Raw genomic sequence first — 12,221 nt, 5'->3', positions numbered from 1 at the left:
TCAACGGGCTTCCCTGGTGGCTCAGACGGTAAAGCATCTGCCTGCAATGCTGGAGACCCAGTTTTGATCACATGTCCTTATCGGGAGGGTACAGAAATTGTATTTGTCCTCATGCTACAAATCAGTTATAAGACTTGTGAAAGGCCAAACTGTAAGGCTGTTAGGAAAATTTATGAGAATTTTGTTATCACTGTGGAGTGAGGAAAGATTTCTTAATTAAGACAAATCATACAAAGATAGATTAGATTAAAGTTAAGAACTTCTGTTTGTCAAGAGTTCAAAGATAAGTCCAAAGTGGAAGGTACTTTTAATGCATATAAAATGACCAAAGATTACCACCCAAAATGTGAAAGTTACTCCTCAGTGTTGCTAAGAAAATGGTAATCAATTCAGGAAGGGGAAAAAAAAAGAACAAAGGATATGGAGAAGTTATGGGGATGGTCATTATAATCACAAGGAAACTGTTCAAGGTGTTTATAAATCGAATCAGTTCAGTTCAGTCACTCAGTCGTGTCTAACTCTTTGCGACCCCATGGACTGCAGCACTCCAGGCCTCCCTGTCCATCACCAACTCCTAGAGTTTACTCAAACTCATGTCCATTGAGTCAGTGATGCCATCCAACCATCTCGTCCTCTGATGTGCCCTTCTCCTCTTGCCCTTAGTCTTTCCCAGCATCAGGGTGTTTTCCTATGAGGCAGTTCTTCGCATCAAGTGGCCAAAGTATTGGAGTTTCAGTTTCAACATCAGTTCTTCCAATGAATATTCAGGACTGATTTCCTTTAGGATGGACTGGTTGGATCTCCTTGCTGTCCAAACCAAATGGCACTCACAAAGTCCTCAAAGATAAAAGATTTAGGAATACCTAATAAAGTTGCTGCTGCTGCTAAGTCGCTTCAGTCGTGTCCAACTATCTGCGACCCCATAGACAGAAGCCCACCAGGCTCCTCTGTCCCTGGGATTCTCCAGGCAAGAACACTGGAGTGGGTTGCCATTTCCTTCTCCAATGCATGAAAGTGAAAAGTGAAAGGGAAGTCACTCAGTCGTGTCCAACCCTTAGCGACCCCATGGTCTGCAGCCTACTAGGTTCCTCCATCCATGGGATTTTCCAGGCAAGAGTACTGGAGTGGGGTGCCATTGCTTTTGCCGAACTAATAAAGTTATCCATCCATAAACAGGTTCAAAGAAATGCCTTATTTGTCTTTGAAGAGAAGTATTACCTTACTATTCATGTGATTAAGTATTTTTGTTTAATATACCTAACAAGGGTATCTTTTCTACTGAGAAGTCTATGTTTGAAGTTACAGAACCCTGAATTTTCTCTGCTTTGCAAAAATATGGTATGTAGCTGTAGGTATTGTAGGCAGTCATTTTGGATTCTGTTCTTATGAATACATTTTCCCAACATTTACAAAGTAAATGGCTAAAGCAATGTGAAAAGACTTTGGCTTTAATCCTGATACAGGTTGTTGGTGGTGGTTGCTGTAGTTTTTTTTTTTATAAAGGAGGGTAATTATGTAAAGTTTGAATTTCAGAAAACTGTGTTCTGACCTCACCCTGCCACCAACTTAATTGGTAACATTTCTTTTTTTCTTGTCATTTTTTGATTATTGTCATCCATCATTGTATTTATCTTTAATAATAAAGTATAAAATTCTGATAAATATTTATGTGTGTCATATCAGAGGCACAGGAAATGGGGAACATTTCTTTATCATTTAAAATAAAATTAGACGAGGATTCTTAAGTCCCTTTCAGCTTTAAAATTTCAGTAATATCAGTTAGACCTATCTCCATGTTTCAGATCTTCTTTCCAAAGTGCCTATCAAAAATTGTTTGACAGGATAGATATTGTATTGCACTGTAAAGTACAGAAGAAAGATTTAAAATGTAAGTTATAGAGAATGTTAACTATAGTATCTTATTTTCTTTGTCACATTAGAGTTTTAAAATACAAAGAAGGGAGATATTATCAAGATGTTCTACCATCAGGGAATCGACCAGCAGGAAAGGAGACACTGAAACATAAAACGTTGGGAACAATCTCTGTACCCTTGAAGTCAGAGAAAGCAGAAGAAATTTATCAAGATTACACTCCAGGCATGTTGACTTTTATTTGCTTTTGTGGAAATAGAAGTTTTCATAGTATTAAATCAAGTAAACAAGTAAAATATATTGAAATGATACAAGGTTTGGTACTTTACTAATTCCATTAGTCATAGAAATTAAATACAAAGCTTACCTTTTAAAGGGAACACTAAACATAATAATAAAAATAACAACAATAATATCACTGCTACCACCAAGAATATCTGGCATTTCTATAGCAATTTACATTGCTGTCTCATGCATATCATCTTGTTTTGTATGTGTGTGAGATAACCCTAAAAGGAGTGGGTCAGCATTCCCTTAAGTCCCTAGTGCCTTCTAGCTTTGTTGTGACCCCTCTTTGTTCCTCTTGTCAACCAGCGTCTTGATTAGTCCCTCCACTTACCTCCATTTTTTTTGTTTGTTTGTTTACCTTCCTTCTTCCAATCCCTAATTCTACCATTTCCAAAATTTACATTTTTTAAAAACTGCAGCTTTCTTTTCTCTCCAGCTTTGGTCTCCATTCTTCACTTCTTCCTGGATCAGTCACTCTGTGACCAGTAACTTCAACTCCGTTTTCCCATTTCTTTCCTCTGCTCCTGAATTGGCAAAATGTAAACTCTAATCAACAGTTACAAGCAACAGTTAGAACCCTGTACGGAACAACTGATTGGTTCAAGTTTGAAAAAGGAGTACGACAGGGCTGTCTGCCTTCACCCTGTTTGTTTAACCTATAAGCTGAGCATATCATGAGAAATGTTGGGCTGGTTGAGTTACAAACTAGAATAGGTGGGAGAAACATCAACAACCTCAGATATGCGGATGAGACCACTTTAATGGCTGAAAGCAAAGAGGAACCTTAAGAGCCTCTTGATGAGGGTGAAGGAAGAGAGTGAAAGAGTGGGCATAAACGAAATATTAAAAAAAAAACTAAGATCATGGCAACCAGCCTCATTATTTCATGGCAAACAGAGGTGGAAAATGTGGAAGTAGTGACACATTTCCTCTTCTTGGGCTCTAGAATCACTGCGGATGGTGACTGCAGCTGTGAAATCAGAAGACAGTTGCTTCTTGTCAGGAAGGCTATGACACACTTATACAGTGTGTTGAAAAGCAGAGACATTACTCTGCCAACAAAGGTCCGTATAGTCTAGACTATGGTCCTCCCAGTGGTCACGTATGGTTTTGAGAGTTGGACTGTAAAGAAGGCAGAATGCCAAAGAATTGATGCCTTTGAATTGTGGTGCTGGAGAAGATTCCCGAAAGCCCCTTGGACAGCATGGAGATCAAACCAGTCAATCTTAAGGGAAATCAGCCCTGAATACTTGTTGGAAGGACTGATGCTGAAGCTGAAGCTCCAGTATTTTGGTCATCTGGTGTGAACAGCCCACTCATTGGAAAAGTCCCTGATGCTAGGAAAGATTGAGGGCAGAAGGAGAAGAGGGCATCAGAGGATGAGATGGCTGGATGGCATCACTGATGCAGTGGACATGAACTTGGGCAAACTTTGGGCGATGGTGAGGGACAGGGAGGCCTGGCGTGCTGCAGTCCATGGGGTTGCAAAGAGTAGGACACAACTGGGTGATTGAACAACAAAAGCAAACTCTACAATGTCATTGTCAATTTTCCTTGGTTACCAACTTGGTAAGCCTATTTTGCAGAGCACTTAAACAATCATATTGATTGGTTCTCTTTCCAATTTCATGGTCCCCAGTATCAGTAGTGGGGCACTCAGTTCTGCCTTTTATTATTTTATATCTCTTTTTAGCTCTCCTTTCTATTACATACAACATCTGTTTAAGCTGTTGCAATTTAACCATGAGCCTGAATTACTTGATTATGCCTCTACTTTATAAAAAATAAAAATTGAAGATCAGTTCAGTTCAGTTCAGTTGCTCAGTCGTGTCCAACTCTTTGCGACCCCATGAATCGCAGCACGCCAGGCCTCCCTGTCTATCATATACTCCCGGAGTTTACTCAGACTCATGTCCAGCGAGTTGGTGATGCCATCCAGCCATCTCATCCTTTGTCATCCCCTTCTCCTCCTGCCCCCAATCCCTCCCACCATCAGGGTCTTTTCCAGTGAGTCAACTCTTCGCATGAGGTGGCCAAAGCATTGGAGTTTCAGCTTCAGCATCACTCCTTCCAATGAACACCCAGGACTGATCTCCTTTAGGATGGACTGGTTGGATCTCCTTGCAGTCCAAGGGACTCTCAAGAGTCTTCTCCAATACCACAGTTCAAAAGCATCAATTTTTCGGCACTCAGCTTTCTTCACAGTCCACCTCTCGCATCCACACATGACCACTGGAAAAACCATAGCCTTGACCAGATGGACCTTTGTTGGCAAAGTAATGTCTCTGCTTTTGACTATGCTATCTAGGTTGGTCATAACTTTCCTTCCAAGGAGTAAGCTTCTTTTAATTTCATGGCCGCAGTCACCATCTGCAGTGATTTTGGAGCCCCCCAAAATGAAGTCTGACACTGTTTCCACTGTTTCCCCATCTATTTCCCATGAGGTGATGGGACCAGATGCCTGATCTTAGTTTTCTGAATGTTAAGCTTTAAGCCAACTTTTTCACTCTCCTCTTTCACTTTCATCAAGAGGCTTTTTAGCTCCTCTTCACTCTCTGCCATAAGGGTGGTGTCATCTGCATATCTGAGGTTATTGATATTTCTCCCGGCAATCTTGATTCCAGCTTGTGCTTCTTCCAGCCCAGCGTTTCTCATGATGTACTCTGCATATAAGTTAAATAAGCAGGGTGACAATATACAGCCTTGACGTACTCCTTTTCCTATTTGGAACCAGTCCATTGTTCCATGTCCAGTTCTAACTGTTGCTTCCTAACCTGCATACAGGTTTCTCAAGAGGCAGGTCAGGTGCTCTGGTATTCCCATCTCATTCAGAATTTTTGACAGTTTATTGTGATCCACACAGTCGAAGGCTTTCGCGTAGTCAATAAAGCAGAAATAGATGTTTTTCTGGAACTCTCTTGCTTTTTCGATGATCCAGTGGATATTGGCAATTTGATCTCTGGTTCCTTGGCCTTTTCTAAAACCAGCTTGAACATCTGGAAGTTCTCAGTTCACGTATTGCTGAAGCCTGGCTTGGAGAATTTTGAGCATTACTTTACTAGCGTGTGAGATGAGTACAATTGTGCAGCAGTTTGAGCATTCTTTGGCATTGCCTTTCTTAGGAATTGGAATGAAAACTGACCTTTTCCAGTCCCGTGGCCACTGCTGAGTTTTCCAGATTTTCTGGTATATTGAGTGCAGCACTTTAACAGCATCATCTTTTAGGGGTAATCAAATGGAAACTTGTCTAACTTGCAGCTCCCCAGTGTCACCTGCAGTATTTGTCTCAGGGAATTATTGTATCTCCTCTCCTTTAAGGTTATTCCTGCCACCTCTGTTTGGAGCTCCTTTTCTGCCACGTCCTCAGGAACTTGGGGTCCATCTATTATCTTCTCTCTCATCTTCCTTTCTATTGGCTCTTTTCTGTCACCACATAAATACGCTATGAGCTTAAGGCTTACCCATCTTAAACAAAAATGTCCGTCTTGTCAAAGCTATGGTTTTTCCACTGGCATGTACAAATGTGAGAGTTGGACTATAAAGAAGGCTGAGTGCTGAAGAATTGATGCTTTCAAAATGTGCTGCTGGAAAAGGCTCTTTAGAGTCCCTTGGACTGCAAGGAGATCAAACCAGTCAATCTAAAGGAAATCTACCCTGAATATTCATTGGAAGGACTGATGCTGAGGCTGAAGCTCCAGTACTTTGTGTACCTGCTGCAAAGAGCCAACTCATTGGAAAAGACCCTGATAATGGGAAAGATTGAAGGCAGGAGGAGAAAGAGATGACAGAGGATGAGATGATTGGATGGCATCACTGCCTCAATGCATATGAGTCTGCGAAAACTACAGGAGATACTGAAAGAAAGAAAAACCTGGTGTGCTGCAGTCCATGGGGTCGCAGAGTCAGACATGACTTAGCAACTAACCAACACAAGGAATAAATTTACCCAAGAAAATGAAATACCTGTACACTGAAAACTGTAAGACACTGATGATAGAAACTGAAGAAGATATAAATTAGTGGAAAGATAATCTCTGGTTGTGGATTAGAAGAATTAATATTGTTAAAATGTCCATACTGCCTGAAGCAATCTACAGATTTAGTGCAAACCCTATCAAAATTTCAATGACATTTTCCACAGAAATAGAAAAAACAATCCTAAAATTTGTATGGAGCCACACAGTAGACCTCAAATAGCTAAAGCAATCTTGAGAGTGAAGAATGAAGCAGAAATAAGATAATGCATAAATGGCCAATAATTTGACAAAACAGCCAAGAATGTTCAATGTGGAAAGGACAGTCTCTTTAATAAATGGTGTTGGTAGAACTGGATAGCCAATTTTCAAAGAGTAAAACTAGACCTGTATTATTCAGTACACAAAAATTAACAGAAAATGGTTTAAAGAGTTGAAAATAATGTTGTTGTTGTTGAGGAATATAATATCTGAAAGCAGTAAAACTCCTAGAAGGAGACCAGTGTAAAACTCTTTGACATTGGTCTTGGTGACAATTTTCATGAATTTGACCCCAAAAGCAAAGTGAACAAAAGCAAAAATAAACAAGTGGGACTACATAAAACTAGTTTCGCACACCAAAGGAAACTATCAAGAAAATGAAAGGACATTCTACCAAATGGTAGTAAATAATCATATATCTGATAACTTGCAAATCATATATCTGATAAGAGGTTAATATCCAAAATATAAAAAGAGCTCATGCAACTCAACAGCAAAAAATCAAGCAACTAGATTAAAATTTGGGCAGAAGATGTGAATAGACATTTTTTCAAAGAAGAAATACAGATGGCCAACAGGTACATAAGCGGCTCAGCATCACTAGTCATCAGAGAAATGCAAATCAAAATCACAAAGAGATAATCATCACACCTGTTAGAATGGCTGTTATAAAAAAGACAAGAAATAAGAGTGTTTGCAAGGATGTGGAGAAAAGGGAACCCATGTGTACTGTTTGTGGGAATGTAAATTAGTATAACCACTTTGGAAAATAGTATTGAGTTTTCCTCAAACTAAGAATAGAATTACCACATGATCCAGCAGTTATACTTCTTGATTTTTATCTGAAGGATATGAAAGCTCTAACTTGAAATGATATATGCACCCCCGATGTTCATTGCAACATTATTTTCTGTAGTATAGACATGAAAACAACCTGAGTGTCTACTGTTGGATGAATTGATCAAGAAAATGTGATACAAATACTGGGATATTAGTCAGCTATAAAAAAGGAAATCTTGCCATTTAGGGCAACATAGATGGACGTTACAGCATTCAGTTCAGTTCAGTCACTCATCGTGTCCAACTCTCTGTGACCCCATGAATCGCAGCACGCCAGGCCTCCCTGTCCATCACATACTCCCGGAGTTTACTCAAACTCATGTCCATCGAGTCGGTGATGCCGACTCATGGATGAGATGAGCCATCTCATCCTCTGTCGTCCCCTTCTCCTCCTGCCCCCAATCCCTCCCACCATCAGGGTCTTTTCCAGTGAGTCAACTCTTCGCATGAGGTGGCCAAAGCATTGGAGTTTCAGCTTCAGCATCACTCCTTCCAATGAACACCCAGGACTGATCTCCTTTAGGATGGACTGGTTGGATCTCCTTGCAGTCCAAGGGACTCTCAAGAGTCTTCTCCAATACCACAGTTCAAAAGCATCAATTTTTCGGCACTCAGCTTTCTTCACAGTCCACCTCTCACATCCACACATGACCACTGGAAAAACCATAGCCTTGACCAGATGGACCTTTGTTGGCAAAGTAATGTCTCTGCTTTTGACTATGCTATCTAGGTTGGTCATAACTTTCCTTCCAAGGAGTAAGCTTCTTTTAATTTCATGGCCGCAGTCACCATCTGCAGTGATTTTGGAGCCCAAAAATATAAAGTCTCTGACTGTTTCCACTGTTTCCCCATCTATTTGCCATGAAGTGATGAGACCAGATGCCTGATCCTAGTTTTCTGAATGTTAAGCTTTAAGCCAACTTTTTCCCTCTCCTCTTTCACTTTCATCAAGAGGCTTTTTAGTTCCTCTTCACTTTCTGCCATAAGGGTGGTGTCATCTGCATATCTGAGGTTATTGATATTTCTCCCGGCAATCTTGATTCCGGCTTGTGCTTCTTCCAGCCAGCGTTCTCGATATACTCTGCATATAAGTTAAATAAGCAGGGTGACAATATACAGCCTTGACGTACTCCTTTTCCTATTTGGAACCAGTCCATTGTTCCATGTCCAGTTCTAACTGTTGCTTCCTAACCTGCATACAGGTTTCTCAAGAGGCAGGTCAGGTGGCCTGGTATTCCCATCTCATTCAGAATTTTTGACAGTTTATTGTGATCCACACAGTCGAAGGCTTTCGCGTAGTCAATAAAGCAGAAATAGATATTTTTTCTGGAACTCTCTTGCTTACAACATTATGTTAAGTGAAGTAAGTCGGACAGAAAGACAGAAACTGTGTGGGCTCACTTATATATGGGGAAAAAAGCCCTGAACTCATGGATATAGAGAACAGATTGGTGGTTGCCAGAGGCTGAGGATCAGGGATGGGCAAAATGGGTGAAAGTGTTCAAAAGGAACAGACTTTAAGTCATAAAATAAATAATGCATAGGGATGTATAGACAGTCCCCAACTTAAGGATGGTTCAACTTAGAAGTTTTTTATCTTATAATGGAAAATTGGTGCATATCCAGTCTTTGGATTTTGATCTTTCCCTGGGGTAGTGAAATGTAGTACAATATTCTTTTATAATGCTGGGCAGCAGCAGTGAGACACAGCTCCCAGTCAACCACACAGCCATGAGGGTAAGCAACCAACACATTTATAACCATACTGTACCCATACAGCCATTCTGTTTTTCACTTTCAATACAGTATTCAATAAATCACATAAAATATTCACATTTATTTTAAAATAAGCTTTATGTTAGATGATTTTGCCCAGCTGTTGGCTAATGTAAATTTTCTGGGCACTCCAAGGTAGGCTAAGATAAGCTATGATGTTTCGTAGCTTAGGTGTGTTAAGTGCATTTTCAACTTAGTGATACTTTCAACTTACTGTGGGTTTACCAGGACATTTTGCCATCATAAATGGAAGATCTGTCATTTACAACATTACTATTATTAACAATAGTAACCAGTGTTCATAAGAGAGTAAATTTTAAAACTTCTCATGTAAAGAAAAAGATTTATAACTATGTGTGATGATGAATGGTAACTAGAATTAACTATGGTGGTAATTTTGCAATGTGTACAAATACTGAGACATTATGTTGTACACTTGAAACTAATATTATTTGTCAATTATACCTTTATAAAAAGAGGAAGACATGGTCTAAAGTATCAAATAACACTGGTAAGTCTAGTAAAATAAGGACAGACACTGTCCATTGACTTTATTGACCTGAAGAATATGTTCACTTGAATATTGTTTTAGTGGAGTTCCAAAGCCAGACTGGAATGGATTAAGAAGTGCATAGTAGATGAAGAAATAGAATAGAGACTATATGCAACTCTTTCCAGAATTTTGACTGTGAAGAAAGGCAATTAACAGATTGAGAAGCTGCTTGGATATGAAAAAGAAAAAAAGAATGGTTAATAGTGTAGGCATGAGGGGATATGTCTAACAAAAGGTGGAAATGATTGGTTTTGGGAGGAGGAGAAACAGACATCTCCTTTATTAGTAAGGAGGGCAGAAGCATTAGTATAGACGTGTGTTGCTTGGCTTATTATATGGCAATGACTATTTGAAGGAATTCCCATCTGATGCCTTTATGTTCCTTGGAAGTGTTGTCGTGAGATTAGTTGAAATTGGGAGATTGGAATTTAATGGTTTGAGATTCAGGGAGCATGGAGAAAGTCTGAAATAGCTGTTGAAAAGCCAGAAGAGTAAGTTAACCAGAAAAATAATTGTGCAGATGTACGCACAGAGGGCATATAGAGTTGGGTTCATCCAGCTCTGGTGTTCAGCAATATAGGAGAGACCAAAAGAAAGGGAAAGTTTAGGATATTGACAAGAGTTTTGTTGAAAGACAGCCTCAACTGGATAAAGGGAAAAGTGAAAAAAAAGAAAAGAAGGTTGATGGATTGTAAAAAAGTAATGGAACAGTGAACTGGAAGTACTGAGGAGGTCAAAGAATGGTGATGTTGGGAGTAATAAACAAGCTGGAAGGATAAAGGCCAGTGATGGCAAACTTAAGGATATAATCTTGGTGGTGGTAAGTTGAAGTGGACTAACTCAACTAAGATATGAGAGGTTGTCTAGAAATTGGGAGATAGGAGCATGATATCAGACAGGTCTTAATTCATGAACAGTAAAGTTTCTAGGGGGCTTCCCACGTGGTGTAGTGGTAAAGAATCCATCTCTAGTGCAGAAGATATGAGAGACGTGAGTTTGATCCCTTGGTCGGGGAAGATCCCCTGGAGGAGGAAATGGCAACCCACTCCAGTATTCTTGCCTGAAAAGTCCCATGGACAGAGGGGCCTGGTGAGCTACAGTCCATGGTGTCACAAAGAGCTGGACACGACTGAGCACGTATCACCAAAATCTTCTAGAATGATGACGGATTTAATATGGAGTAAGTAAGCCATCCCTGGAGCCAGGGTTCCAGATTAATTGGGTGACCAGATAATTGGTGGATGTCAATGAAAAATGGAAGAATATGATATAACAAAAAGGCTTGAGCTTCAGAGGAGTAGGATTTTTTTAAAGGGCAAATTGTAATGATTTGGAAGTGGTGAATGAGGAGCAAGGAGGAAAACAAGCCACTTTCTAATCTTGAGGTATATGAGGTAATGGTGTATAAACAGCCACTACTTGAGGGGGTTGCATGTTAATTCAGTGTTAGAAAATAACAAAACTAGAGTAGGTTGCCATTCCCTTCTCCAGGGGATCTTCCCTACCCAGGGATTGAACCCAGGTCTCCTGTATTGCAGGTAGATTCTTTTACCATCTGAGCCACCAGGCCCTATGTTACTTTTCAGCATTTGTATCTATACATTTTTTAGGCTTAGTTATTAAATTACAGTTAATAAAAGGGTTTTGTATGTATTTATTTCACAGGAGGATTCATATTTAAAAGGCTTGTTGTAATAATAAGATCATTAACATTTACCTTAGTAACCACTTACTATGTACTTTAAGCATATTAAATATAATAATTTGACCCTTGTAACAAACCTCTGAGGTTCTCACAGTAACAATCTTCAATTCAAAGGTGAGTAAAGTAAAGCAGACTGATAATTAGAAGGTAAATCACAAAACTGGTAGTGGTAAAGTCACAGTTTGACTCATTCTGTGCTCTCAAATACTATGACGTAATGATCAGCTATGTTGGTTGGTATGTGGAATTATGTGGTATTATTTATAGCTCATGCAGATTATTCAATTAATAATGGTTTTATTTTTAGATTACCTTCAAGCAATTAGAATTCAACAAGATGTACTTACTTCAGAACCATTACCGGGTAAGAAGAAAGAGAAATCAAAGGAAAAGGATCAAACTCATGCTTGTCCAAACGTTAGGAAAAAAAGACTTACTTCATATGATAGAACAGGTATGAGATACTGACCCAGCTTGTTTAGAAGACACTACACTTTAAAAAATTACTCTGTGGTTTTGTGTGCTTATGTTGTATACTTTTTATTTTATTTATTTAGTTTTTAATATTTTAGTTATATTTGGTTGCACTGGGTCTTCCTTGCTGCTCGCAGGCTTTCTCTAGTTGTGGCGAGCAGGGGCTAGTCTTTGTTGTGGAGTGTGGGCTTCTCATTGCAGTGGCTTCTCTTGTGGAGCATGGGCTCTAGGGCTCACGGGCTTCAGTAGTTGTGGAGCGTGGGGTTAGTTGCTCTGCAGCATGTGGAATCTTTCCAGACCAGGAATCAAACCTGTGTCTCCTGCATTGGCAGGCTGATTCTTAACCAACGGACCACCAGAAAAGTCTAACACAGATTTTAGAGGAAACAGTTTACTGAATTTTATGTGTTTGGTTGCTTAAATAATTTTTAAATTTTGAATATAAATTTTAAAATCCTTTTAAAAGAATTCCTTAAA

General features: G+C 39.4%; 1 protein-coding gene across 1 annotated transcript in view; it reads left to right on the top strand.

The window, feature by feature from the left end:
- Positions 1-1,902: 1,902 nt before the first annotated feature.
- DNAH14 (dynein axonemal heavy chain 14) overlaps positions 1,903-12,221 on the top strand; it is a 394,377-nt gene continuing 384,058 nt past the window's right edge. Inside the window, exons 1-2 of the mRNA XM_043484666.1 lie at positions 1,903-2,102; positions 11,597-11,724. Of these exons, the coding sequence (XP_043340601.1) occupies positions 1,903-2,102; positions 11,597-11,724 (328 nt within the window). The remainder of the gene's footprint in view (positions 2,103-11,596; positions 11,725-12,221) is intronic.

This window comes from Cervus canadensis, chromosome 13, assembly GCF_019320065.1.
Source record: "Cervus canadensis isolate Bull #8, Minnesota chromosome 13, ASM1932006v1, whole genome shotgun sequence".
NCBI classification, from domain to species: Eukaryota; Metazoa; Chordata; class Mammalia; order Artiodactyla; family Cervidae; genus Cervus; species Cervus canadensis.
This window is presented reverse-complemented; position numbering and strand designations above follow the sequence as displayed.